The 12,246-nt window shown below is 37.8% G+C and overlaps 1 protein-coding gene across 2 annotated transcripts; it reads right to left on the minus strand.

Annotated features, from left to right (window-relative positions):
- Window positions 1-1,782: 1,782 nt before the first annotated feature.
- LOC112511105 (coatomer subunit alpha-1-like) lies at window positions 1,783-11,534 on the minus strand. Of its 2 annotated transcripts, XR_003069066.1 has the most exons (6): window positions 11,415-11,534; window positions 11,103-11,325; window positions 10,052-10,546; window positions 5,181-8,175; window positions 4,399-4,495; window positions 1,783-2,091 (listed from the first exon to the last, which is right to left on the minus strand). XR_003069066.1 is itself a non-coding variant. In XM_025116546.1 (5 exons), exons 2-4 carry the CDS (start codon window positions 11,308-11,310, stop codon window positions 5,225-5,227), a joined length of 3,654 nt encoding a protein of 1,217 aa, XP_024972314.1. In that variant the 5' UTR covers window positions 11,311-11,325; window positions 11,415-11,534; the 3' UTR covers window positions 1,783-2,091; window positions 5,181-5,224. The 2 variants fall into 2 exon arrangements, 1 of the variants encoding a protein (XP_024972314.1); XM_025116546.1 differs by lacking the exon at window positions 4,399-4,495.
- Window positions 11,535-12,246: the final 712 nt, after the last annotated feature.

Consider the following 12,246-nt stretch of genomic DNA (forward strand, 5'->3'; position numbering starts at 1 on the left):
GGGGGGGGGATAAGTTCAGTTGTAAAAAACAAGAGTGCTTCACGTGTCCTGGTCCTCCCAAACATTCAGATAATATTTGTCTTGAATAGTGTTTCATCAAGAACTCTATAACGTTAATTATGAATGCTGTAAAAAATTAACAAAATGCAAACAAATGTCACGCTCTTGTTTGTCCCTAATTCACATTGAAATTAAAGTTTGCAATTGAACTTTTCCTATCAATTCAATTATTGAATAAATTTCATACATATCGACGGTAGATTTGAAAAAACACCAAACACTAAAATCGTCTCTATCTTTCATCATCTTGGCAGATACTTTTATTTTTGGACTAAAAATCGATGTGAAATCTTTTTTAGTCTCCCAAATCGCAATTCAAAGTTAATTTGATGGTTTTTCTACAAAGGATTGACCATAAGAATATCAAATGGCTTGTTTTAGATATAAGCATGATCTAATACATAAATAAATAAAAAAGCAAATTTCGTTTGAGGTATATATGGTTTATTTTACGTTTTTATATTTTAACCTTTTATATCAAGTTAAATCTTCTATAACTATACATCAAAATGTCATATACATGTGTTATACTACTCTTTACGTTACAAAATAAATGTCTATAATGAAAATATACATTTTTTAGTTAACAAAATGACAATTTTACTCTTAATTTTTCTACCTCATGATTAAGGGTCGAATGAGAAAGTAGACGTTACTTTCAAAAGTAGACACTTAATTCAGGTTAAACTAAAACAGTAATGTTAACACTTATTTTAAAACAGAAAGAGTAGCACACTTCTTTACATATGACAAAAATAGACGAGTCAAAATGAGCCTATTAACACTTATTTTTTCAAATAAAGGACATTATAAATTATTAATATATCAACTATGATTACAAACTTAATATTATTAAAAAAAAAATTATTTTTAAATAAAAATATTTTAAAAGGTTACAAATGTGCACATACACTTCAGACAACTTTAAATAAAAGAGTAAAGATTACAACCTTAAAACCGTTCATTAGTAAAATTGATATTGTACTTGATTCGAACTCGTAAATTTTGAAGGACTAACAAATTAATACACTAATACTTTGGCTCATTTTTTACGTCTTGCAGAATTTATAGCTTTCGTTTTCTTGTAAATTCGTTCGTTTTTTCTATTTAATATTATTGAACGGCCCTCCTATGTGTTATTTTTCCTCCTTGTAAGCCAAATCGAGAGGAAGCTCATTCTAATCCTAACCATGTCATGCACCTGGACTCGATCAACCGGAAGTTTTGTGCACCATCATTCTAATCCTCAAACCCACAATCGTATTGATGAGTTTCTGTAGGTTCGATTCCACGGAGGAGCACTCTTCAAACATAGATTATAACCACCAAGAAACTTTTATGAAATTGAGACTTCACAGTTTCGAGATGCAAAAGGCCTAGACCTTTTTGCGCATGCTTTAGAATTCAGGAAATTTTCGGCCTGATCAGGCTTTGATGCCTGGACTAAACCAGGCTTCGGGCTCACCAGGCCCAGGCTTTTTCAGGCCAGGCCTAAACACTTAAACCAGACGAGGGGTTGGGATAGATAAACCCCTTAGACAAAAGGGAAAACTAGCATCAAATTTTCATTCATTTTAGTGTAGTGGAACCATCATCCATCAGTTTGTATGTGGTTTTTGACATCTGCTTAATTATTTTAGTTATGAGACATAATTATTAGTTTAATGAAAGAAAGATGGCAAACCCCCTATGTTTATTAAGGAAGGAGGAAGACTAGAAATACAAAATGTGTGATTTGAACAAGACCTGAAATCAAAGCAAATATTAATTGGTTACTACTACATCTTAAAGCAGGCAGTCAGTAGTAGTTGAACAAATATTCCAACATAAAAATATGGAACCCTAGGCATGCATGTTCCCATTCCCAATATACCTTTCAAGACATCTGAAAACAAAATTTACTCTACAGTTTACTGTGCTGGCCTCCCTGCTGCCTGCCTACTCATGATAGATACAAGAATAGCACCATCACCCAAAAATATTCAAACATCCCACAAAACACCACCCATCTGCAGTAAGTATTCCCCACCACTGCAAAAGTCGGTCACACCACATATCAGCATTTTATTCCATAATAGAACACACTTAACAACAAGAAGTTGGTTCCAGTAGTTATGGTGAGAAGGGATCTCCACCCTTGGATCAACACTAATGAGATGCACCAGATCAATTCTTGTGAGAACCGCAATTCGTGGATGCGGGTGAGATTAAAAGTGATCAAGGGTCCAATTCCCTTCTTACGCTTCTCACCTTAACTCCTATGTATATATAGACGAAGGATCGTGTGAGAATAGGAGTTAAGTTGACAAGCGTAAGAAGGGATTTGGATCCTTGAACACTTTTAATCTCAAACCAGCCCATGAATTGTGTACTTTAGAAGGGAATTGATCCATTGCTTCTCATTAGTGTTGATCTAGTGGAACTCTTCAATTAGGATTGATCCAAGGGTGGAGATCCCTTCTTACCGTTCTCACTATAACTTTCATTCTCACTGAAATCCAACCATATAAATATATGTGTGTGTGTGTGTGTACCCAACATACAGGATCCCAAAAATGCATCATCCTTAACCTTCACCTACCACTATAATATATCAACTGAAACAAACCTCATGGCAAAGCTTAAAACAGCTAAAACTTCCTATGACTCCAAAGACATGATGAGTTGAAGAAGTAGGCTAGAAGATGGGTTTTTGAGCTTGGATCAGATATGGATTTGCAAGGCCAAACCACATTTTATTTTTACTTTAACCAAAGGAAGTTTGTGGTTTATGTTCCAACTTTTGAGCTTTAGTTACATGAGAATCATGGACTTCTGTAAGGATGTTTTTTTGTAAGATTTTTATGCAACTAACTTATTTTTAAGAATTACAGACTACAACTATTTTTTCATAGTTATAATATATAGGCACAACATGTAGATACAGATGGAGGTACAGAAAGGAGTGAAAACCTTAAGTATCAAGGTACTCCCGTAATAATTCTAATCAACCATAAATTGTATTTCAAGCAAACTAATATGCTGATGATTATTTTCAAAGCATTCCCAAAACAAAAAAAAATTTGAAATTTGCATTAACATCTTTGAAAAAGGTTACAAAAATGTGCAATCGCAGCACAGAAAGTTTCTATATTGTCTAGACACATCAAACTATTGAGATTGGTAAAAGGAACTACTTCGATTTCACTGTAATTGGGGGAAGAAAAGAGTCAGGCCTGACATAGATTTGGGTCCATAAATTTCTTTATACTGTAGTTGTTGAAGGGTATTTTAAACATTTGAACCAACACTCTTCACTTATATTGTGTGCCTAGTCAAATGGTGCAATTATTACCGGACAGAGGGAGAATACAACAAGCCTTTAGTTGCAAATTAGTTGGCGTGGCTTAAGAGGAGTCTTATACAACCATAAAATTTCGCCCTCAACAATTTCAGTCAATGAAAGTTAGGACTATAAGTTTTTGATTTGATCTTGCTCACATATTGCCACCACACTTTCCATCATGAGCATGCCATAAGTATAAATGTCCTCAAGCACCCTACGTCGATTATCCTATATCCACAACTAGTTATGTATGAACTAGTACCCATACTACAGACAGAGCTATCTGTATGCTATTATATATAAAGATATCAAACGAAGAAAATAAAATAATAGAAATATCTAATTAATGTCTTTTGATGAGTGCATAAATGTAATTGGAATTATGACATTGAGCCACATATGGATGAACCTCATAAGCAATCAGATTCTCAGCTTTTGATCTAACAAGATGTTAAACAAGCCAAGAACTCTTGTTTGGTTATTGGATGATTTGAGGAACATGACTCAAGAAGCTAAAATAGACTTTACTCCCTTGCAAGATTTCCATAGATGCAATGCTAAAGAGATCATATAGATGCAATGCTTTATGTAGCATTATACAGAAAAACTACAGGCAGAGGGATCGGGTTGTGTAATGTGTTTATGAATCAACGTAAAATGGAAAAGGAAAGAAATCAGAGAAGTAATGGTGAACTCATTGTGCCTGCAAGGACCAAGAACCAGAGAAGCACTTGCTATAGCAACTAGAATCAACACATTTCACAATCGTCTATCAGGAAAATAAAAGCAAAAGAACCTGCGTCTATTTCCCTTCCCCTCTCTTGATTCTCTCTCGATGGTGTAAGTTACAATCCGAGCCTTAAATTTGTTGATTGGGTATTTAGAGAACCTACACTTCCCATGCTTTTCTTTGAAAAAAATGCAACTTTCCCCCACCAAACCAGCCACCATGTCCCACGCACCCCAATGAATTTCTTTCAAGTACTTGGTCAACCATATATGGATACCCTCACCTTATACCGACCATGCCATAAGCGATTAAGTGTGCTGTATCCCCGAGTTTGATGTACCTAATTGATGATGCATATAGCCACACCCTTGCATCAGAGCCTACCATTAAAAGGCCAAATATCTACGTCACAAAAGAACAAAGCAAAACAGAATACACATGTTGTCTCAACTCTCAAGAATCTTAGTAAATAATAGCAAGGATTTAGAAGTACTATTGACAGCATGGTTTTTGTATTGCCTTAAACTTATCTCAAGTGATCAGTGTCATTTCAAACAAGGTGAGGCCTGACTCTTTGTTTTTTCTACCCAAACAGTATCAACTATCAAGTGATTTAAGATCATGGACTTACAAAGAAAACCACAGTAGCATACAGTAGTTTCTAGCAAGACATACAAGGACTACAACATATATCATTACCAGCTACAAGATATACGTTAGAGTTGCAAAAAAATATACGGCTGGAAAAGGAAAATAAACCATTCAACAATGACAGGCACATAAGGGTTGTCTTAGACAAAATCAACAGATCCATCCTATCAACTACATCAAACAGAGATATCAAGAAGAAAAAACAAGAAAACCAGGGTTTTAGTTCCAGGGTTTCTAGCAGCCCATATCACATAATTATTTGTGTCTTGGAAAGGAGAATTAGAACCCTAAGCTTCATCACAAACATAGAAGCATGGCAATGACCCAATATAACTTAAATAAACCAAGCATATTCGCCCTACAAAGCATATAAATAAATCCAGCAAGAAAAGAAACCCAGAGAAAGAGGATTACCCAAAGAACTGAGGCTGGCAAGCCTGTCAGGGTTACTTTTTGAATCATCTGATCTGTGCTGGAGAACATAGCAAACCAGAAGCATCTGATCCGACCACGGCTAGGTCACAAACAGTACAAAGCTGCCCTTCCTGGGAAAGAACAAAGTGTGAACTGCAGTATGGGCATAATACATCCTTCTGTCCCCGGTATATAGGGACATAAGTTGCTCCACAAACGACAAATGGATTTCTGAAGTCATAATTCAGCTGTGTGGAATCTTTCATGTTCCTCTCAGCAGCCTGCATAACTGAACGGGCAGTTCTGGTTTGGTTTTCTGCAGTTGGGTTGGTCTCCATGAGCCTCCTGGCAAAGTTTGATGCTGTGATTAGATTACCAGCCTTGTAGCATACAGTCATAGCATTCATCAAGGCAAGTCTCAAGTGTGGTAGCTGAAGGTTACAGTGAGTGAAGTAAGCGGCCAGTTCCTGTTGACGAACCGGGTTGTCCTTCAGTTCTCTTCTTTTAAGTTCCATCTGTAAACCCAGAACATACTCTTTCACAATAATAATCAACTCTTTAACTTCATCCACCTCTCTTCTTGACTCGACAACAATCAGGGGAATCGTATGAAGAATACCCAGAAAAAGTCGCAAAGCTTCAGTGAACTTCCCAGTGGTGGTGGCTTTGTAACCAGCCTTGAGCTTTTCTTCCAACTGAGGGAAATTAAACACGAGTGCAGGAGGGGCCCGGACATTAGGACTTGCTGATTCGCTCCAACCCCTCTCGATGGCCAGGGAGATCAATGGAGCTGATGAGAACGCACGCAAGTAAGTATGACTTCCCATGTGAAGATCAATAAACAATGATTTTAACGGTGCAAAGTTCTTTATTCCGAGCTGCCGGCTTAGCAAGCGCATCGCAGTGTCAAAGTTTCCAGCTGCTGCATGTTCAGCAGCAAGAGATGATTTCTGCACCCAAATCTGGCTGACGGGCATACCAGCAGTAGGTGCCACAAATACTGAAGAGCGGGCAGCAGTCGTAGCTTTGGGGGTTTCAATATCAGGAGGAAGTTCAAGATCCTCGAGATCCCAACCTCCCTCTTCATTTTCTTCAGGTGCTTCTTCATCATCCAGCACCATGCTGATATCTCCATTCTGAATGTTCTCTACATCCACAATATCCACATCCTCACCCCAATCAGCATCACCAGCATCTTCATACTCTTCATTTGTACCCCTTCCAATATTGTCAAGGCCACCCTCAAAGATCCCTTTCATGACCCTCAGTAATGGCCAGTCTCCACCGCATAAGACGGGAGTTGGGGGCATCAAAAGAGAAGCAGACCCACCACTGGGCAAAGAAGGAACATTACCTTCAAGTTTATCAGCAAGGTCTTCGACAATATCGTTCAATCCATGGGTCTTAGCAGTAGCATATGCTAGTGGTAGATGACCAGCATTTATCAAAATCTTGATTCGCTCTTGGACATCACCCAGGTACAAAGCATTATGGAACTGCCCCATAACATCATTTTTTACCTCAGCGATTTTCATCATTTTGGACAATTTATCCAAATTTCCTGTTATCAGATACAGGAAGGATAGCCTCTCAAAGTTTTTCGTCCTCTGGTATGCATATTCAACAATACCAGAATTGCCCTGACGAAGGGCCTCAACGCCCAACCTATACCAGTGATCTTTCTCATCAATCTCTTTTGCAGAAGCAACAGCTATCTGGATGTTTCCACTTTCAAGTGCTAAATTGAAGCGAGTTCTCTCATCCTTCACGAAATGGAGAGCAACCTCTGGGAAACCTTTTTGCTGGAGATATGCAATCATGGCTTGCCCGCACAGCTCTGAGTTCCTTATCATGCTCATTACGTGGTCATATCTCTTTTTCAGCAGAGATAGCTTGAAGATATACTCAGTTGAATCAATAATTATTGGGCGGTTTTTCCCATCTCGGTCCAAGCAAAAAATTGTATTTCCAAATATCTTTGTGATGTACACCGGAACATCAAGTGTCCTGATGATTCCACTGTCCCCATTAGGAAGGCAGTACTTGATATGGGTTAGGGTTGTGTAAATGAACACACCATTATCATCCCAGGATCCACTCTTGACTCGGATTGTTTCATGAAGGGTGCAGCGGTGAACAAGCTTCTTATCAGCTATGATTATTGAATGTTTGCTAAGCAAAGCAACACTCTCCATGTCATTTGACCAAACAACATATCTTACAAAAGAAGTTTGAAGGTCACCAAGAACCATTCGCTGTTGAAGGTCAAAGATGAACACTCTATCCTCTGCCCTGCATAACAAGTTACCTGTACCGGCATAGAATATAGCATCAGTGACAACAGGAAGAGGACTCTTCTTCACAATCTCATTCTTTAAGTTCTTGACTAACACTTGATTGGTGCTCTTCTCAAGAACTGCAAACCTATTTCGAGCCACAAAAACTGCAGATCCCCCAATTCCTCGTTTTGCCTCTTGAACTGTATCACCTCTACTAAAACTATCTTTAGGTATGATATAGAGTTCATAAGATCCCCCATCTACCTCTGAACATATTAGAACCGCATTTTCAGTAGGGCTATAAGAGAGAGTTCTAGGACCCTGGTTCAAGCTGATAGACCCAGGCCTACGGATTGGTAATATTTGAGTGTCTTTCTGAGAAGAGTACTCATAGAACCGCAGAAAACGGTCTTTCACGAAGTACAGGGAATCACCGCTAACAGAGAAAGCTGGGCGTTCTCTCTCCAACTTGAAAACAATCATACCACTATCATGGCCAGCCGCCAGAAGGTTCATCTCAGGATGACACCCAAGAATCCAGAACCTGTCATGCTCCCTGCGGAAAGTTTGCAGGCCTGTCCTTTTTGTAGCATCCCAAACACGTATACTTTTATCCTCTGAGTTTGATACTATAATGTCCTGTCTTGCATGGAAAAGAACACATGATACATTATTCATGTGACCTCTCAATGTGTCTACTTCCCAAGCTTTTGTATCTGAAAGCCAAGGATGGTAAATTAGATTCAACATCCCACAGTATCTTGGTAACAATGTAAGACAACAGATAAACACTTCATTCTTAAAGGTTTCACTCTTGAAGCAAACAAACAATTGAACTAGCATGTTTGCTATGTCTGTTCAAGGAGAAACACGATACAAGCAAAACAAAAGCAAATACGCAGTACCCTGAACATGCACATTTAAGAGCAATCATTAAAATCCAACATCAACATAAATCTTTGAAATATATCTTTTTCCACACCATGACAGTGCACAACTGCACAATCCACACCCAATGATGGCCAATTTATATGAATAGCAACCTAATAACCGATGTTGAGCAAGATAAAGCATATTGAAAGTATTCATGAGAAGCCAGTATAATTATCCTACTCGGCTTTAATGAATTGTCTAATTTGTCTTCTCTTGCAATTCTTTCCTACACATTTTCTTTCTCTTAGAAGGGGATAGCATACCACCATGGAGTTAAGAGGCATGTAGTTAGACTAACAGCAATCGATACGATTTGTGTTGATTCAGGAAGCAAACAGAGCAAATAATATCAGCAATCCAGAAGAATCCTATCTGATTTTCCTTTTCACCTGCAAATCCCCCTCACATTGGCAAATTAAATCACATTGTCTGTTCAATAATATTTACTATAGATTTCTTACCTTATTCGTGTTGTTTTTGTGGATTGTGTCTTGAACAAGACTTATTAGCATCCACATGAATGCAAAGGTCTTTTGGTTGGTATTTGGTGAAGTTGTAATGAACAATTAATTGGACAAGTTAACACTCTCTTGATCTTGATTAGCATATTTTTGTCTATACATGACTTCGTGATTACATTTTCTGTTTTACATTTATGAAGTTATTTCAGAACAAGTAGAAGCAAGTCTACAATACAATTCATGTTAATTCGATTCATATTTTATGAAAAATTAGTAATAGTAATTCTCAATTTGGTTCAGGAACTGACAACTGTGCAGATATAGGCATGGTAACCAATACTGCAACAGCAGTGTACCAAAGCTTGTTGGCTTTACAAGGGCTCGGGAGTGCGGATGAGGATATACAGGCACAAGGTTATAGACAACTGAAGTTACAACACCCAGTTTCAAAATTGTCTAAACTTTCTTCCTTCCATTAATGAACACAAAGGGTGGAATGTGGATAGTAGTTGAAGCAAGAGGTTGTCACCTCATACGTCGAGAGAAGATACTTCTACTCATTGACTCTGAACACTGCTTCACTCTAGAATAGGCATGCCAGGTGCAGAGTGGAAAAACAGAACACCAAAAAAGATCCCTAGTAACCTTACACTACTTAAAATAAACATCTGCAAAAAAAGCTATTTAGACATTATCATGGACATGGGAGTTCATGGTTCAGATCATAAACCCGTAACAGGAATATTTCTAAACAGACTTGAACTCACAACCTAAATGGTATAGAATCAGATGATATCAATGGACCAAAGGCCACTCTGTGACACAATTTTTTTTTACTGAAAGTCCCTATTGACATGCCACCAGACAGCAGATATTGCCCAAAAATGAAAAATTGATGGACAAGATAACTAGACTAATCAAAGCATAAAAGGAAGAACAAAGCCATGCACAACATTCAGATCCTACATTTCTCGATCTCCTGTTAGCCACTTGTATCGTTTTTGTTTCTATTTTCTTATTCCTCTAGATGTAGACACTTAGAGATAATATACACATCCCCATATATTTCCAAATTCAACAGGCCATAAGATCAAGCATAAACATAGTTGCTAAATAAAAGAAGACATTGCTAACTACCTGTTCATTTTGAGAAACATATTGACTGAAGAACAAAAAAATTAGATATTGAAACGCATACCATTCATTCGCCAGATTTTAACTTGGCGATCATCAGCTCCTGAAACAATAAGAGGAAGAGTGGGATGGAATGATGCCCAATTGACTCCTCGATCATGGCCCTCCAAGACATACTTCACAACAGCATCAACCCCTCCAAAAAAATCTGTATTCATCTGACTCAGCCGAAGGATATCATCAGCAGGGGAAACTGTTTTCTTCTTCAGGGCACCAATATCCCAAACTCGAACGGTCTGATCCAATGATGCTGATACCACGAGGTCCTCCTTCGGATGGAACAAAGCACACATTACATAATGGTTGTGCCCAGTCAAAACGGATATACAAGTACGAGATTGCCAATTCCATATCCGGATAGTTTGATCATCACTAGCACTAACAATCCAGGGGTTCTCATGGTGAAACTGAACTGTGCGTATATAATCAAGATGGCCAAGCAGCGTAAACAAACACCGATGCAGTTTATAGTTCCATACTTTGATCTTGTAATCATCTCCTGCATGTATGATTATACATTCAGAACAGAAGGTATTCCTAAATATTCTTACACTTTAAGAGTAAGGGCTTTGAACTAACCAATATAAAGAAGACATGGGCTGGTGAGCATAATCGTAGATATGTATAGAGAAAAGTGAAAACAAAATTAGATGCTTCCGATTTTTCAAGATAGCTTAATTTTCCACTATAAACACCAGTTGCTAATACGCATTGCAGTGCATTGGATCACATTTAAGTCCATGTCTAGATCCAAAACATTCCCATGGGTATAAGATTTTGAACATTGCAACAAAAACGATACATATGTCCCAAAACATATGGATGTGAAGTTCCAATCATCATCACTATGTCACAACATAAACAACTTTTTCTGAAACTTTACACTGGTGCACTAATTTCTATGAACGGATCAGTCCCATTAACACAAAAACAAGGTTCAAAGTCTGATCATCACCGACGCATATAATATCCCGAATAGATCAGCTAACGAATAAAAAGAACCTTATTTTCACGAGCATTTCAAGTTATGTAAATGCAATTCAAATCCAACAAACCTCCGGAAACGAAAAGAGGCTGTGATTGATGAAAGTGCACGCCACGAACGGGGCCGTCATGCTCATCAAAACGATCAATGAGAGTGCCCATCCGGTAATCCCATAGCTGGATCACACCACTGTGAAGGCTAGCCAAGATCCATGGCCGCTTGCTGTGGAAACTCAGACCTTTCACTCTATTACTCTTGGTCTCAAACTTCGTCAACATTTTCTCTCTCAATCCCTAATCAATCAAACAACCAAATCAAATAACTCACAATTCAATCATCATAAACAAAAAAAACCTAGATTGTGAAGGTGCGTCGTAATTACCTTGGATCTGAGAATTAAATAGCCTAAATTGGATGGATCGATGGGGTTGTGGTGAATCAATGAGCAGTAGATTGATGATCAGAAGTCATTTGGAAGAGGGAGAGGGAGGGGAAAGAGTTGCAGAGAATGGATCCAGTGCGTGTTATAACAGTGTTAGATCTGAAGGCGTGAAGATGAGTTTTGTAAATAAACATAACCATGGCCCAGCCCCCCGTCGGTGTCTGTAGCCTCTACCGTAAAATTTCCATTCTAACTCTCCCAAAATAAATAAATAAATAAATACAAGACATTAGAGATCATGATCTAGGGGTGTTCAAAAAAACCGTTGAATTGTTCAAATCGGCTGAATACATTGGACCGTTTTTGACGGTTTGGTCTGGTTTAAAAAATAGCAAAATCGGACGGTCCGGTCGGTTGGCAGTCTGGAACCTTTTTAGGATGATTTGGACCAAACTGACTGCTATTATATATATATATATATATATATATAGGCTTAATCAAATGAGAACTGAATTGTTTGTGGTAACTGTGAGAACCAATCTCAACCATATATTATAATAAACAATGGGTAAGATTAAAAAGAATCTTAATTAATGTATTTCTATAAATAAATTACTGTCATTTAATGACATTATATGAACAAGGGCAAGATGGTCATTTTGTAHRTTAATATTYTTSTTYAATTGGAATCCAAATATAGTGAAGATACTTTCCTGTATTTGAGACGGAGACGATTGCCTTAAGCCCTAGAGTAATCTCAATTTGTGCTACATTGTGGTACATTTAGTGTTGATCATAATATGTTGGAAAATGGTGTGATACATTGTGATAA

This window comes from Cynara cardunculus, assembly GCF_001531365.2.
Source record: "Cynara cardunculus var. scolymus isolate 2C chromosome LG 4, CcrdV1, whole genome shotgun sequence".
NCBI classification, from domain to species: Eukaryota; Viridiplantae; Streptophyta; class Magnoliopsida; order Asterales; family Asteraceae; genus Cynara; species Cynara cardunculus.

Coding starts and splice junctions, on each gene's coding strand:
- LOC112511105 (XM_025116546.1), bottom strand. CDS start 11,310: ATGTTGACGAAGTTTGAGACCAAGAGTAATAGAGTGAAAGGTCTGAGT. Junction 10,547..11,102: donor GCCTCTTTTCGTTTCCGGAG/GTTTGTTGGATT, acceptor TCATACATGCAG/GAGATGATTACAAGATCAAA. Junction 8,176..10,051: donor TAAAATCTGGCGAATGAATG/GTATGCGTTTCA, acceptor CTTGGCTTTCAG/ATACAAAAGCTTGGGAAGTA.